The sequence below is a fragment of the Tetranychus urticae genome, chromosome 2 (genome assembly GCF_039701765.1).
Source record: "Tetranychus urticae isolate SD_2017Ah chromosome 2, NJAU_TeUrti_SD_1.0, whole genome shotgun sequence".
Classification (NCBI taxonomy): Eukaryota; Metazoa; Arthropoda; class Arachnida; order Trombidiformes; family Tetranychidae; genus Tetranychus; species Tetranychus urticae.
In genome coordinates, this window is record NC_142959.1 from 18,770,324 (window position 1) to 18,788,528 (window position 18,205).

At 30.8% G+C, this 18,205-nt stretch overlaps 1 protein-coding gene and 2 long non-coding RNA genes across 8 annotated transcripts; 2 read left to right on the top strand and 1 right to left on the bottom strand.

Moving 5' to 3' along the window:
• Positions 1-700: 700 nt before the first annotated feature.
• Positions 701-14,084, bottom strand: LOC107371582 (uncharacterized). 6 transcript variants are annotated; one of them, XM_089267936.1, is made up of 4 exons: positions 13,541-14,084; positions 12,910-13,106; positions 1,911-2,130; positions 701-1,319 (listed from the first exon to the last, which is right to left on the bottom strand). In XM_089267936.1, the coding sequence occupies exons 1-4, from the start codon at positions 14,082-14,084 to the stop codon at positions 1,273-1,275; spliced, it is 1,008 nt and encodes a 335-aa protein (XP_089124062.1). In that variant the 3' UTR covers positions 701-1,272. The 6 variants fall into 6 exon arrangements, with proteins under 6 accessions (XP_089124062.1, XP_015795197.2, XP_089124061.1 ...); XM_015939711.3 differs by having other exon boundaries at positions 701-1,324; XM_089267935.1 differs by having other exon boundaries at positions 1,897-2,130.
• Positions 12,006-12,807, top strand: LOC107371585 (uncharacterized). Its single transcript, XR_001570832.3, has 2 exons — positions 12,006-12,081; positions 12,209-12,807. It is a non-coding gene; the product is annotated as an uncharacterized LOC107371585 (long non-coding RNA).
• An 18-nt stretch (positions 14,085-14,102) lies between the features above and the next one.
• Positions 14,103-17,208, top strand: LOC107371584 (uncharacterized). Its single transcript, XR_001570831.3, has 3 exons — positions 14,103-14,245; positions 15,127-15,210; positions 15,573-17,208. It is a non-coding gene; the product is annotated as an uncharacterized LOC107371584 (long non-coding RNA).
• Positions 17,209-18,205: the final 997 nt, after the last annotated feature.

Sequence of the window (18,205 nt, forward strand, 5' to 3'; positions counted from 1 at the left end):
TAAACTGTAAATATAGATGGCGGTACTACTCTCAAGTTTTGTCTGCCTTAAAAAAGGTCTCAATGACAAATAAATGTTCAAGCGTTTATAACGGAAAAAACTGATCAACTCGGCAAATTTGAATCAATCAAAATGTACACCAATTACCTTCGATAATTAATTTTTTCCAATGTAAGTTTCTTCAGAAAAGAGTTGATTACAAATTTTTAATGGCTCACAAAATTAATTAACTTTATGCACTTTAGAGAAACAAATTATTTATGAAATTATTTTTTAATTCAAGTAGATCAATATTCATTAAAAAATTATTAGAAGCGATGAAAAAAAAGATTCAAAAGAGTAGTTTTCTGATTCAACTGACAGGTCATTTTGTCAATGAAAATGATTTATCTTTGAATAAATCGCTTGTGACTTTTTGTTCGATTGATTTTATCGAAACAAATTAACACGAAAAAATAAAGTCGGCAGCTATACAAAGATGATTGCCAATGGTTAAATTTATTAGTCGCGATTTAATCATTTTCTCGTCATTTTCCAGACATTTATCCATTTCAATTGAAGATTTTAAATTCCAAGTATTTAGCCAATGAATTAACATGAATGCGACAAGAGACAACCAATTAACCTTCTAATCTTTAGTTTACAATTGTAAATCCATTAATTGACGCCTATTAAGAAGATGTAGTTAAGGGTCAATTAATCCGATTGCAAGTCAAGTTTAATTACACTTGAGATCTTGAAGTGGTCTCATGTAAATAAAATGAGTAAAAATTAGACAGTTTAATGAAAGACAATCTCAATTGTTTTTAAACTTTCATTCCTGGCAGCTTTTCACAAAGATGTTGATCAAGTAACAATCAAGTACATCTTCTTGATCTTCTTGATTCTCTTTTTTGTTCATCTTCTATAATTTTGACAGATCATTGTACATTCTCGTGTGATTTGCTGTTCCTCACACTTCTTCAATTTCTATTTGCGCTTGATCCATTAAAGAGATTGCATTTTCTCCACATCTTCTTCTGCCTTTATCATTTCATCCTCATCATTTTTTGGTGTCTTTCTGCCTGCCTTTCTCATCACTTCAGATTTCCATCATTTCTCCTTCACTCTCTTTGTTGCTTCTCTTCTTCATCTGGCTTTCTTGATGTCTTCCTGATCTGTCTTTATATTGTGTCTTTACTTGCTCTTCCGTTGCAAAGTAGATTAATCATTTAACATTTAACCCTTTATATGGCTCCAAATCAAATACTATAGATAGTAAGGATGATCATTTCATGAAGGTGATTTAACATTTGGACTTTCATCTTTAGGTCGATATCCTTCTCTATACATGAAAAATAAAATAAAATCAAAAATAAATAATATAAATATACTTTGCTGTTAATATGTTAGTAAATTAGTGGGTCAGTTTTTGTTAGTGATGAAGATGAGTATTTAATGTGACTCTTTGATGCATTTATTTAAGTAATTTATAATCATTGTTTGTATTATTAGAAGTGTTACTGTTATTGTCAATAGTATCATTCATTGTTATATTATAGTTAATAATAATAGTAATTAGGAGATTGGATATTATTTAAGGTAACCACAGCATGGAATCATGAGTTGATTATTGGTTAAAGATCTATTGGTTGATCCAGTTCCATGTATTATAGAGTTATGATTTATTTGGGAGTTATGCAGAGAGTTCAAACCCTTTGGATTATTAGAGTTGGAAGAGTTATTATTATTCACATTATTATTGTTGTTGTTAGAGTTGCTGGAGTTGCTGCTGTTATTATTTGAACTGTTATTGGCATTGGCATTACTATTGTTAGTGTTATTGGAGTTGTTGGTAGTATTACTTGGTGAGGTTGTTGTTATAATTGTTGTACAGTTAGAATCAGGTGAACTAACGATAGAGTTAATACCACTTTGATGAGATGAACCATTAAGGGTAACTGGACTATTAAGTGATCCTGTTGGTGTTGGTGCTCCACCCTGTGAAAGTGCGCCGTTACTTGATCCATTGCTTCCTGGACCACCATTTGATCCAGTTATATTACAACCACCATTTCCTCCATTTCCTGATTTTTGACTATTTAAACGTTCTTGTTTACGAAATTTAGCCCGGCGATTTTGAAACCATACCTGTGATTAGATGAAAAAAAAACATCGTCCATTAGTAACTTTATAGGAACAAGTGTAACATATTGAAATACATGTAACTCGCAATGCAGCTGACACAATTCAAATTATTTAACAATGAACACCAAATCACTGAATCCACAAAAAAATAAAAACACAAATAATTTAAGAGATTTAAATGAAATAATTAACAGAATGAATTTGGCAAGATTAACACTCTTTGCCTTGAAACCTGACGAGTTGAGGGGCCATATGTTAATTTAACTAATTACAGAGCAAAATGACAAAGTAATGTTAAGATGTGAATAATGATCGTTTTAATTGTAAATTAATGATTAACAGTAATATGATGATCACAATGAGAAGAGACAATCCAATTACTCTAATGAATTGTCTTTAAAATCTGGTAACAAAATTGTGCAAAATGAAGCACAAAGTAAAGCATAACCCAAATGCTGATGTAAACACAATTCAACTTGCCAACAAAGGCCAATTGAAATTAGTCTCAAATTTTAAGCTAATTATATTAAATTGGATGAAATAATGAAAGTGTTAAAAAGACAATAATATGTGAAAAAATATGTATTTTAAGTGTAAAATTACACCAGAGGAAAAATGAATAAGTAATTGGCTGGAACGTTTAGATAAACACGTAAATAAGCTGTTAACATAATGGATTAATTTCAACATGAAAACGGAGAATTAACAATTAATCTTTTCCAGTCTATCTTTAGAGATTTAAGTTGATTGTCAACCCTATAAGGGTTTTGATTAAATATTAAGGATAACAAAGATTGGAGTAAAGAAGAAGAAGGAAGGAAAATCAATAAAATTGTTGTCTCGAACCATTTTCAACTTGAAACTTAACGTTGTATTTTGTGATCAATTGATTTTAAAATTTAAGATGGCAACTTGGATTTTCAGGATCACATTCAATTTAAACTGAACCAACTAATGTTCACTGTTATCATCCCAATGTTCAGCCTTTCAACTGACCATCAACCATAATGATGATGATGATGAGATCAAATATATATAACGAGCAAATCTAATCTTAAGATTGGTTTCAACAATTTCTTCCCATTTCACCAATTTCATCTTTTCTGGTCAATCCTCGATAAAACCTATCTTCCCATGTCTTCAGTTTCCGATACAATTTCAGATTCATTTTAAAACTTAAACATTTCAAAAATTCATATCAATGACAACTATTGATGAAAATTTGGACCCAATTGAAGTGAGAAATGATAAAATTGATAATCAAACTCTTGGCATAATAATAAATGCATATTTATACCGCAATATATTGTAATATTTACCTTACGGGTAAATACAGTTTGATGAAGCAGCTTTTTGGTGTATTTCATCGCCATTCACCATCTTGTTAACCTCTTGAGATATAAAGCGATGAAAAAAAAGCAAACAATCAACTGTATTTAGTTGACTGATCATCACAGTATATACATATTAAATTATGAGCACAATTTACATTAAAATAAAAATGATTGAAAAATCATCTTTTCATTGTTTTCATGTGTGAAAACAACAACAAACAAGTGAATAGGGAAAAAACAAATGTAAAATGATAATCAATTGTAAAGCCAACAAGGTTGACAAAAATGATAATCATAATTTAACTGATATCAAGTCTCACCACAAGAAAAATGCTGACATGAATTATGATGCAAGTATAACATTCAGTGAGACTGAAAAGGATAAATTGAGCGAAAAACTGAAGATAATAATAATCATAATCATAATCATAATTATCAGGCCAAAAAGGCCTGAATAAAAATATGAAAAAAAGCGACTCCATAATTGTTATACAAAAGTCCTTTGTAATGCATTAAGACTAACCATGGATAAACTCAAGTAAATTGTTAGATTCATAAATTCATACATTTTTATCTTCATCACAGATTTGTTTATCTGGTTAAATAAAGTTGAACCAAAAAATGACTCCATTAAATTCAACAGAATCTTAATCATAATAATAATCAAAATAATAATAATCATGAAAAAAATGATAATAATGATAACAATAAAGTAAAGAAGAGGAAAAGAGTTGAGAGGAAAAAAAAGGTTAACATGATAAATATACAAAGATGTGTACATTATATTATTATTATTATGATATTTATATAGAGACTGGGAGTTGAAACTGTGAATATATTGATCATAAGCTATAGGAAGATGAGGATGACTTTAATTGAAGTTCATCTGTCCTGTTGCCATGATTGTGTGAGGATTGAATGATCATTTTTGATGATCAAGATGTAGAGACAAAATTGTAATAAAACGGCCCTTGGGTTCTGATGATAACTTTGCATGGTTAACGAGATCTCATTAAGCCAATTCAGTTATTCAATCAACCATCATCACCATCATCACTTTCATCATTACATGACAAAAGCAGAAACAAAAAACGGTTCAACTTTAAATATATTATTATAAACATTATCAACCATATTAACATCATTATTGAAGTTGAAGGTTTCACTGTTTATCAAATTGAAAGTCATTTCAATTTCAACTTTTGTCTTCATTTATCATGGAGAAATGTTTTCTTCATAAACTTTCATCATTATTCCTCAGCATTTTGACTTTTCATTTAAATATGAATTTCTGTAAAATAAATTATTCAGCTTATTGAATGTGAATGTAAAATATGTGTCTTGTAAGAATGCTTTTGTTGGAGTCAAGCAAAAATGTTAAGGAAAACCCTTTTTCATTTAAAACTCCTCTCATCAGAGACTTCATGACATTCATCTTGGAAGAGGGAAATATCATGGAAAATACGAAACCCTGCAGATATCTAAATGAAGAGTGAAAATATTCCTGGAAAAAACAATTTCCTTATAACATGCAAATGAAGATGATGATCAAGATGAATATGAGTTGGGTGGGAGTGGTGAAGTCACTTTTTTTAAGATGTTCAGATGATGAGTAAACTCGAGTCTTTTTGTATAAGACAAATATGAAGACGATAGTTTTGCTTGACAACTTTTATCATCCAATTAAACTTGAAAGGAAGATGATGATCAGGAGGAAAATGATGTTATTCAATTCACTTTTTGCTTTTCCTTAACTTTTCCTCTTCTTTGTTCATATCATGTTCAATTTGTTTTTAGCTTCAATTGACAATCATTGAAATTGATTGTCAATCATCGATGGATACATTTGAGCTTTTAATTGCTATTAAAGTCGCAAACATTTGAAAGGTGTTGACTCTTGTCAATCCTTGATCCAACTTGATACAACCTTTGGATTAAGGTTATCTTTGGGTTAATCTGTTTTCTTATGTTTCTTGTCAATTCACCTTTTCTTGTCATCGATATTAACTTGATTACTGAATCGACTATTTAAATATGTACATTAACTGTGTTAATATGTTGCTTCGATTGTTATTGAATTACATAAATCTCTTTATTAGGCTTAACCTATTGATTGCTCACTGTTACCAGAAAAGACCAGTTAGGATTTGAGTGAATTGGGTTAACTGAATTAGGATTTGGGTTAATAGAAGGCAAAAAAGATGTAATATCAGGTTAATCCAATTTCAATTGTTAAATTAATCAACATTTAATTCTGTTAATAAGAAAATCATTTTATGGGTGTTAATTAATGGTTAGGTAAAAATGGATGAAGATTGTAAATGCATCTTGAAACTTTGCATTTTACATGAAATTATCTCATCTCATGTTTTCATCCTTCAATCTTCCAATCCTATAAGAGTTGAGAAGATGGAAGACAAAATAGTTGGACAAGAGCAGGGTTATGAGCAAGAATGGTTTCACTTTTCATGAAGGCCTATTGAATAGGCGTAAATAGCAATGAGACTTGAAGTTTTGGAAAGGCTTGATAGCCTCATAAATAAGAAAGGTTTTGTGATATTTTTATTTCACCCTTTTCCTTCATTCTTGGTTCATGTTGATGTTACTTCCAATCATCTGAATGACCATTGCTCTATATCCATATACACTGAATAATAGCCATATGTGGCCATTCAAATGATAACTTAACCTTTAACTGTCCACCCTTTGTAAGATATTACAACTCGACAACCTACAAGCATTAATCTTACAGCAAAAGACATTTTTAGTCTTTAAACTTACTTTTTTGCAGCTTCATCTTGTTAAATTAATTACTTAAAATATATAATTGTAATCATTGTAATGGGCAAATGATTTAATCAGTTTTGAGTAATCCTAATATGATAACAATTTAGTCAGTAACAAATTAATTAATATACGAGAGCAACAAAAAAGTGAACCAGAAAAAAAACAACGAACCTTCATTCATATTTTATCTTTTGTTGAACCTTGTTACTGGTTATATTCATCTTCGTCATCCTTATCATCTTTCATCCTACTTCTCATCATTACACACACACACATACACCATGAATCTTCATCTTAATTGAATTAGTATTGATCAAGTGAAGTTGGAAGTGGAACCAGAAAAAAGGATCAAAAATACAAAAACATTGCTTACCTTTTCCCTGAAATGAAATGTATAAAAAAAGCTCGTCAAGTGAAAAGGTATTAATTAAACAAAATGCACAATTGATGTAAAAATAATTAAAGTAATGATTAACATGTGAATCAAACAAAACAAGCAATCAATCCATCTGTTATTAAATGGTTATTAAAATGTATTAAAATAATGTAAATAAAGACATTTTTATGCTTGGTCTTAATCAATTTAAGTTTAAGTCTTGATTGAGACATCAAATTGCTAACCAAACTGACATATGCTCAATTTATCATTTTAAGGGTATAAAAGGAAGATGATGATGAGAGGATGAGGAAGAGGAAGAGGGATCAAAAAGAGATGAGATGTCAATAAATGGTAACATCGACATGATCAACAACAGTAAAAGAGATGGAAAAAGCTTAAACAATGTTCACTTTTTTTTGGCTCCTTGCTTTCATGTCAATAGTAATATAACAAGTAACAACAAAAAAGGACCACAAAAGACCTGCCCAAATAGTTATCCTTTAGTCTTCCTCCTTCTCCTCCTCCTCATCATCTCCATCATTTTTTCCTCTTCTACTTGTTTTCATCTTTTTTCCATTCAATTCCTGGTCTTGCCACTTTCCTCCTTTGCACAAGGTTAATCCTCATCTTTTGATTCCGTTTAAAGGCCACCCACAAAAACACTTTACTCTAGCATCTTCATCACCATCACTAGCATCAATATAATAATCATCATCATCATTATTATCAACATAAAGTGTACATATACTTTCAATTGTTTACTTGTTATTGTTAAAAAAGAAACCTCTCTCTTTCATTATTTATAAACTGTATATATATATACTCGCTAATCCGTCCTTTTTAATCTAATATCAATCCTTTTCGTAAGCAAAAGCCTTTCAATCAACACTAAATGTTGACAATCTAATCGACCCAATTTCAATCTTTAGGATTCAATGACAACATCAGTATCGAGATTGAAGCATTTTTAGATGACCATCTGGTTATTCATTCAATTTCAATATAGAATCAGCATTGGTCAATTGATGTAGGAATATCGAGTAGACGAGATTTGAAGCCATCAGTGATCATTGACTCTGTCCAATATATTAGGGTTATCAAAAAGTTCTGTTATTTTTTCTCTGATGATTTAGCTTTCATTTAAATTGCAAAAAACCTTTAAATGAAAATTTAGTGTTAAACAATTTTTACTCATAATAATGTAATTTATGGTTAGAAGTATCAAATTATGCTCAGGGATTATCTGCACTTGGTCTACATACACTTATGCTAATGATCTTGTATTACTAAAATCATTGAGGTCATTGAATAATTAGAACTTATTCAAAATTGAAGCAAAAGTCACTAGTGAAAAAACGACAGAACTTTTGACACCTCTGATGCCATTCAAGTTTTTGTGTTCCTGGTTGAAATCATGGAGCGAGTCTTGATATTTGCAAATTGTGGATCTTTAAGTCATCTTTAGTAACCCATTTTAGTTAACAATCAATGAGTCTGTTAGTCTTGAATCCGATTGCCTTTCACAGCTTTGTCTTCCCAGTCACTAATACAAAGTGTGTATTCAAATAACCATGCAAAGTCTTGATTCTTGATATGCAGATAATTACAGACAAAGTTGTGAACCTACCTAATGGGGAAAAAAACATAAAGGAAAAATAATAAAATAAATTAAAAAAAATCAAAGTAAACATTGGTAAACAAATTGATGCAGACGTTTGAAAGGTAAACATTGATTGCTGAAGATTAGTAAATTAAATTTTCAATGGAATTAAGATATGAAAAGTCAATTGCGATGATTAAACACACGCGTTTGTACAGCTTTGTAACAATGGCACTAGCAAATATTGTGTTTAACAAACTGTTAATAACAAAGTGTCCCATTTTTGCTATCTATTAAACGACTTTACATAGACCACAAAACTGTGAAGAGACTACCTTAAATCACTTTGATTAATCTATTAAATAATAATGATGAAAAGCTTTTTTCTCTATCTTCATTTAAGGCCCATTAAGTTTCCTATCAAATGTTGACAACAAAAGATTTCACTATTTAAATGTTAACACGCTCATTTGATCACCATTCAACATCATCACCGTCAACATCATCAAGACAAGTTAACTATACTTCAATCACTACCATTAAATCATAAAAGAATGATAATTAAGGTCACTAAATATGATAAAAGGAAGAGTAAGAAAAATAATCAACTATCATTTACACTTGGTATTATTTAGTTGATTGTTTGAAAGAAGGGGATTCTTTCTGATTCACCATTTTGCTAACACCATATGCTCTTAATATATACTCTTGATTACATTTATCCGCATCTTCATCATCATTTGTGTATTGTCAATAAAATATAAGTGTTATTATTGTGAATAAAGAGCGAAGTACCAGGAACAAAATACAAAGATAGTAAGGATATAAATCTATTGAATAGATTTTTATACTTACTTGGATTAAATTGATCTCCATGTTATTATTTAGTTCTTATATTGTATCACATTTTTACAAACACTTTTATAATTCAACTTAACATTATAATACAATGGCTAATCCTAATAGTTATTAAAATATTGACACCATTTAATAAAAGTAAATCCACCAACCATTACAAAGATGATTTACCATTTCTGAATTACGCAGCAACAAAAGAGTGTAAATAACACTTTAATTAACATTTTTCAACGTTGAAGTCGCTACTGCATTTTTTGGCGCTAATTTTGTTTTCAGATCAACAATTTCAATGTTAAATCTATTGTTATACAATTAAATTACAATTATATCGTGAAAATTATTGCAAATTAATTGGGAGCTAAATGTTTGATTAAGATAATTGAATAAAAGAGGAGTAAAAATGAGGGGAAAACTGAGATGGAGTTTGGTAAAAAAAAGGAAATATCTTTGGTTATTTGGAGTAAAGGGCCCAATGAATCTGAAGATGATGGTGAGGATAAAAAAAGATGAAAGGTTGAAATCTGGAAAATATCAGAGAATGAAATGAATCATCAGCACAATGATGAACTCACATCAATAATGGTAAGGAACACCAGAAACTGTTTTCCTCATTAGGATGAGACAAGAAAAAATAATCAAGATAAAATTGTAAGTCAGTTTTATGATGATCATCTTGATCATCATTATAACCATTCTCATCATCATTATCATCGAAAGAGATGAGATTGATTTATCAATTGCCATTGAAAGGATAAAGTGAATGACAGTTTAAAGGCTTGAACACCGTAACAATCATTGTCATCTATTTTGCAGCCATTTTTGTGGATGATGATGATTACCATCAACCATCCTTTATCATCCTTCCCTTGATCACCATTCAATGTAAAACAAAAAAGGTGCATCAATAGAAAGGCTTAACCCAAAATTGACCGTCAACCATGAAGACTTCTGCCTGTTTTTATGCTTTAATTGAATTGTTTGTCCATTTAACCCTCTTTTCCATATCGTCATTATCATTATCAATGACCAGCAAACTGACCATTCAAATGCGATTTGATTGCATTTAAAGACCAAATTGAAAGTCTCTCTAATGGTTGTATGACATGAATTAACTAGTTGATACACCATTTGGTTGACATTTTTGGATTCATTGAAAGCATTTTCAATGGTTAAATCCAATCATAATTACAATTAATCTTTATTTCCCAAATAGCATTTGATTGTCAAACAAAAATCCAGAGCAACTTGAGGTCAGTGGAAGCAAAAATTTAGATGTAAGTTGTTTTGGTTATTCAGAAACCAGTTAAATTTTTGGTTCCACTGACTTTATGCAACAATTAACCATCAGGCTTTGATTATTTGCATTGACTTTGAATGGTAATTAAATGGCGATTAATTGTTGATCATTTTGTAAATGACAATTAATCATTAATCAAACAACAATAATTGATTTAAATCTCTATTTAAATTTTATAATAATAATCATCTCTTGAGTATAGCAAAAAAATGTGATCGTTTAAAGCAAAGCCAAAAGGTTTGCCTGACAAAACCATTTCAAAATGAAATTGAATCAATATTTACTCAACTGACTGTATTGAATGAGAGTTACAATCAAACAAAAACACAAATGTCAATAAGGTCAGAGAGAAAGAAGATGAAGATGATGAAGATGAGTTTTTGGTGTTTATCTTTGGTGACAAGGAAAACTTGAATGAAACCCGAATCTTTAACGTTGAATTTACACACAATTCAAAGCATATCAAATGAATTGAATGGTAAAAGGGAAAAAGCTATTTGTATGATTGATAATCAACTTGAAATTGGGTGAAATCAGTTCCAATCTAATTGTTATCGTGAGAAGAAATTTTTTAAATTATTTGATATTTGGAGTGAAAAAATGTGATTCAACGTAAAATATGGCTATTAAATGATTCCATTGGAGATCAGTAAAATAACAGGGAATCATTTAAACATCAATATTTAATGTTAACCTAAAAGTGAATGTGAAAAAAATTGACATTTTTAACCCGAAATACACTTGAGACTAAAAATATTATTCTTGTTTGGACATTTTGCTATTCGAGGTCTGAGAAAATATCTCGACTCAATTGTGTCTGATGATCATTAGGAAATGATAGAAGGTTGATTAGTTGATCATTTTGTTCGGCATCGACAATTTGTTTCATCGTCTTTATTTCAATTTTCACTCCCAGTAATCTATTGGGATTTATGGTTAGCTTTATCAGGTTCACTTGACATTAGTTTTGAATGAAAGAGCAATGAAGGGACAAGATAATTTTACTCAAGTGATTTGATTGAAACTTCCCACGATCAACAACTAAGCTTTCCCATCATTATCAACATCATCAAAATCATCACCAACCAGATATTATCATCATGTCCAGAATCATCATGATGTAGGGATTAGATTAGAATAGGAAAGCGATAGGAAAAAGATGGAGTCTTCTGAAAAGGTAAATTTGTTATCTAAAGGAGTTAACATGCGCCTCAATGTTTAATGGATTAACACTTATATATCGGAAATATTAACTGTTGGTTGATTGTTGATTTGAATTGTTGAGCAAAAAGTACACAAAGAAGAGGAAAAAAGAGCGACGGATTTTGAGGTTAAACGGACATTATTCAAGTGGATTTACTGTTATTGATGAAGATTATGATAACTGGGATGAGGATGACCAAAGAGGAGATGACTTTGATCACGTGTCAAGTCAAATTTAATTAGGATTAGAGGGTTGATTTGGTAACGGATGATTAACCTGGACGTTGGTTACAATTGAATGTTGAACAACTTGGATAACAGTTTAAGATGATAATGTTTTGCATACAGATGGCGCTATTAAGGAGCCTTATTCAGTGGTTGTTGTTGTTTTTTTTGTTAGGTTTATATTTATCATTTTATTGTTCCGTTGTCTTGTTTTTGTGTTCCTCTCATCTTATTCATCATCAACTTGATCACATGGACACGCGGCTAGATTGTAAGTATTTGAAATCTCATAACACTGCACACGCCTGTTGGACACATTTGAATGCAAAATATTTCCTTCCTGTAACATTGTTCACCATATTTCACTCTTTTTTTTCTTTCTCTCTCTCCTCTTACAGACCCTGCGACATCACAATAAACAACACCGAAAGGGACAAAAGAAAACAATAAATCGGAAAACAATTTTCATCATCATCAAATGAATGTCTTGATCAACATAGCTGATATTATCTACTGTAATCAAACAAGCAACTGAGCACAGGTTACACCAACACAGGTTTTCCCAATTGATATAACAGTAGGCTGGAATGGTGCCAAATAGGACAAACACACACGAAAATGTCAACAATTGAAGGACACGTTTCTTTTCATTGCTTATCATCATTATCAGGATCATCTTCAATAACAACATCATCACAAACAATAGCATGGACAGAATTACCTCGCATTTGCACACCTTATCTAAATGAGCAACTGTACACTGACATTATTATTACCCCTCCATAAAAATTAATTTGGGTTTAATTTTGATTCAAGATAATGATCTAGGATTCAACTAACATTCAGTTATTTGGAACAACGTTTCAGCATTTAGTAAACAAACAATATGTCTAAATGTTTATACTCGGTGTTTCTTGTAAAAAGACCAAAAGGTTTTATCATATTAACAACTTAATACAATTGTATAATAACTTCATTATTTAATTTTGTACATTTATATCTTGTTGGTATTCATTGTTTGTAGCCTTGATTGCTTTAGCAGTATCATTTACAGTTAATTTGTTATTAGGTTAAGATTATTGAATGTTAATTTTCTTACCTGTACACGTGCTTCTGTAAGGTCTGTTTTGCGTGCAATATCTTCACGGGTGTAAATATCAGGATAATGAGTTTCATGAAAAGCTCTTTCCAATTCTTTTAATTGTGAACTTGAAAATGTTGTCCGAATCCGACGTTGTTTTCGTTTCTCAGTTAACACAGCTTCGTGTGACGGAGAGTACATTTTATAAGGCAAACCTTGAAATAATTAAAATTAGCATCAATATGTTTTCATGAAAAGACCAATCAAAGTCGAAAGAAAAGTCAAATTTATCAGTTTAGCCCAATGTATGAGTTATTGTTTCAAGAATCTTCCCTAGATAAGTTCAAATATTGTCATGATCATCTAACTGATTATTATCAACATATGTTTGCTATTCTTGAATTTAGTTGATAGTGTTTCAATCCGTTTGTAACTAACTGTAAGTCATTTCATTCCAAATCTGAGTTTCTATGAAAACTTGCAATTACAATATTACTATTGTAACGTTTATTAACGTTATTATGATTTGATCACCTGCTGCTAACGGATTTATTGCTTTTGATTAAATGTTTCACTATTAGAATATTGAATCGTTTAAATTTTTTTAAATCTAATGACGAAGTTGTTGAAATTGTTGATTATAAGTTACCTTTTATTGATGATGGATTAGTATGAGCTGAAAGAAGATCAAAAGTTGATTTGGTTGATGATGTATCAAAAGGATGATGAACATAATGTGAATTGGTGTCACCCAGCGAGTAATGGCAATTTTTTTTGGACAACTTTGATTTACAATCATCATCAGTTTGATCCCATGAAGTAATTAATTGAGCTCGAGCCGACGATGAAGCAGCTAATTGTTGATAAAGAGAGGCTGAAGCCGCCGCTGAAGAGGCAGCAACAGCAGCAGCTGATCCATAAGGTTGACCACCAACGGAATAGTATGAGCCTGGATAACCTGTGGTTGGTGTTGAATATGCACTATGGTTATAATCAAGAGTTGATCCTGGACCACCACTTTGCTGACAGTTTGATAATGAACTTGAATTTACAACACTGTTACTGTTTACACTTGAACCGCTAAATCCAGTTGGATTATCATCTGAGCCAATCATTCCCCAATAACAATTTAGATTACCAGTTCCCTGTGAACCTGTTGTTGGTGTTGCTGTTGTACTTCCCATAATTATCATTTGTCAATCGGATAAAAAAATTAACAGGTTAACAACACAAACAAAGATGGGGAAGACGATCTAAACGGTGCAGACGATGAAGACGAGAAAGACAAAGAAGACGGAGAAGGACAGAGAAGACGAAATCGACGGAAATTCTTGAAATGGAAGCAAACAAACAGGTAAAACAAACAACCAAATATTATGCTTGTTTACATGAAATAATCACTGAAGAAGGAGGTTAAAGTAACACATGATAAACAGCAAGCCACAACAAAATATTGGAGGAAAGCTTTAAGAAAGGCAGTCGACAAAACAAAAAGGAGTAAAAACAAATTTCCAAAAAATTTGAAAATATTAATTCATGGTGTTCCTCAGACTGAATAATGGTGTTGATGGTGTTATTTTTTGTCTCTCCAAACTCGTTTGCCTCTCTCTTCTGGCTCTTTCTTGGTCTCGTCCAAACAAAAAAAACAAACAAAACAAATTGCAATGACTCTTTGTGCCAATATGACTGTGCCTTTGACTGTTCACTTTCATTCCAATCTCATCTTCTTCTCCATCCTCATCTTTAATCTCTCCCTCTTTACTGAATCTATAGCCATGATATTTAGGAACCAGTCAACACTTTTGACTCCTCCTTGCAACTCCACCCAACTTGATCATCTTCATCTTTTTTCCTATATGGAAAAAACAAGTAGAGAAGATGAAAAGACTTGAAATTACATCTTCTTTTTTGCTCTTCTCTCTCTTCTCTGTCTATCTCTTTCTCTCTCTCTTCACATCACTTTTTCCTCATCACTTTTTATCCTATACCTCTTCTTGGAGTTTCATTTTTGCCTTAAGGTCTTACTTTCCAGGCATCTCTTCATTCCCAGTCTTTCCCATCATCCCTGATCATCATCCAACTTCATCTTCTCGTTCTGTTCATCCAACATCCTCATCACTTGTTTTTAAGGGTTGGACACTTTTACTTTATCTTTTTTTCTCCTTTTTACATGGACTTTTGTTGAACAGAAAAACTTTAATGTTTCTTTCTTTTCTCTCTCTCTCTCTCTTTCAGATTCTCATCTTTGATCATCTTTATTTTGAAGACAAAAAGTCCCTTGGAAGAAGATGAAGCCAGAAAGAAAGAGATGGGAAAAAGGTCAAAAAATGTTGTGATGAGAAGAAAATTGATTGATCTTTGTTAAATGTTACTTCATTTGGGCAGGGAAATTGAATCAATTGATTATCTATCTTCACAATGAGATGAGAATGAGTTTAAACAATTAAATTATGATTGTAAAGTGAGCCTGAATTAGTGTTTTGTGTGATACACTCATTATCATTATCCATTTAAACAATTATCATCATCATCACACATTGTTCAACAACAACAACAATCTTAATAATAACAGTAATAGAGTTAAACAAGTGGAAATAATTTAACAACCAAACAATTTTTAAACCAGCTTAATTGTTAACAATTTAACTTATCTTTTCTCTCTTTTTCTCCCTTTCTTTTAGGTTTTTAATCTAATTTCACACCAATTAACACTGAAGGAGAGGCCAAACAATTAATCAAAGACAAATAAACACAAAGCTGTAAATAAGATGGACATTTCAACTATCAAAGCTCAAGAAAATGCATTTGGCTCTAAGCATTACATTCATTGCTTTTTATTTACTTTCATGGATTTTTTTTGCTTCTTCTGGTGAAAGGAAAAAGTTGAAAAATGAAACTTATTTAGTTAATTCATTTCAATGGGACATAAGCTGGAGATGATTGGATCATGCAATAAACAAAGTAAACATGGAAACAAGAAAAGAAGCTGATAAAAGGCGAAGAGAGATCGAAATGATGATTTAACAGCAATAAGACAAAATTGAAATATGATTTCAATTTTACCAGCTGATTGATGATTTCTAGTCTTGTTTATCTGCGTTCATGTTTTTACGCTATTATATTCACACATTTGCCATTAATCTTGACTTCATCTCATGTCTAAAGGATCATGATGATCATCAAGATGATAATGTTTACATCTGTGAAGCCCAAAATTCCTACAAAACAATTGCCTTTTTTTCATCTTCATCTTCTTTCTTTATAACCAAATTGGACAATAAATAACCATTTCAATATCAAAGTGTTGGCCTTTGCTGCTGTTGTTGCTGTTGCTGTAAATGTAAATATCTTTACCAGTGAAAAGAGATTCCCTTTCAAGCTAAAAATCCTTCTCATCATCATCATTATCATCATCATCTTCAATCTTCTGCTTTCTCCTTCATCGTTTAACTCCATGTGAGTCCCATACAAGTTATGCAATGGCAATTGATCTCGACTTTTTCCTTATCATCATCTCTTCCTGAATATCTTCAACCTTCAATCTACTTTATAGGTCTTACCTCTCATCCTGTTTATCTTCATGTTCACCAACATCACCCTCATCATGATGATCATCATTTCATCTTCCTCCTTCACTCTCTTCATTCATTGACGCCAAATGTAACCCATCTTAACTGAATGCTTTTAGCTAATTGCTTCCAAAAAGGATTCTTGGTTGTTGGTTACAAAACAAAAGGCTGATCATCATGAGCCAGGTAGAAGAGCCCAGAATATTCACAATGAAACAGTCAAAATATTCAACTCTTTTTTTCCTACTTTTCTCATCCATCTAACAACAAAAATGGTTTCAGTTTTACTTTGCTAAAATATTGTATCCAATAAGGTAATAATGATTAGGGTAAACTTGTTCACTGATTTACAAAGTGTTTGACAAACAATTATTTTCCAATGAATTACTCGACTCATATTAGCCGTAATTTACTTTGTTTCAGCTAATTAACCTTTTCTCTACTCATTCCAATTAATACTTACCTTTGTTTACATTGAAAATAGCATAGTATTACATGATCAAGATGTTAAGGGTAAACATCCATTAAAGACTTGTATTCAATGATACTCTGGAACCTGTTATTTTGATAATAAATTGTTTCATTTAATCACAAGAGTATAGACAATATTTTCCCATAACTACAACCTAAAATGATTAAATAAATTGGCACCAAAAAAGGACCTTCCAATTTGGTTAATCAAATACATGGGAAAAAATGGAACCATCAAAAGCAATCCTCACGAGATTCATGGAAACAATTTTCCAATCTAACAAAAATCAATCAAACAACAAATGTATACAAAGATATCAACAATTATTAAACAATTGGCTATTAATTGTTTGGCAAATTAGTACAAAAATCAAGTGAAATAAACCAACAAGTAAATCCAAGCCAAAAAGCAAAGTAACAATCAAAACCAAGTAACCAGAATGTACAAGTTGACCAGTTTTGGTTGAACAGCTTAACCCATAATTTTTATTCAACTCCAATTAAATACAAAAGCTGATCACAATTGATTTAGCTAGTTAATCATGTATCATGTTAATTTAAAATGAATCAAGTTAATAATGGTTGTAACCAAGAAAGCTTTGAAGCTTATTATTATTCAGTTGCAAGTGAAGGCCTGAAAAAAAAAGTACGAGAATGAAATGAATATATTAAATGTAGTATAAATATCAGTTTCCCTTGTTAATCTCAATTCTTATGGTTAACTTAATGTTGACTGATCTATCATATGATAATAATAATGATTATAATAATAATAAGCAAGTAAAGCCAGTCAAAATAGATGAAAAATAATTTATTCACAACAACCTCATCTTTTTATCCTCATCTTTCATTCCTCATACCAAACACATTCACTTTTTCCTCTTCGTTTTTTTTATACTTTATTATTTACTCGTTTCTTCCTCTTTACTTTTCTTCATCTTCATCATCATCATCTTCAACATCTTCATCTTTACCATCTTCAATTCAGTGTACATTAATGTTTACATTATTTTACATCTTCATCATCTTTTCTTGCCTTAACGTAAGTCTTCATCATTCATTGTTTAACTTGCTCTTTACATTTATGATTGTTTAAACCTTTTTTCATCTTTCATCGTCAACATCACCTTTAATTTGAAACCCTTTTACGTCTTTCAATCAATTAACATTACAATAATTAGCTAATTGTTAACTTTGCTTTTCAACTGTTATGTTGACAAATGTTGAACAATTAAACCAAACCTTTCCATCTGTAGTCGGTCAATCATATTTCA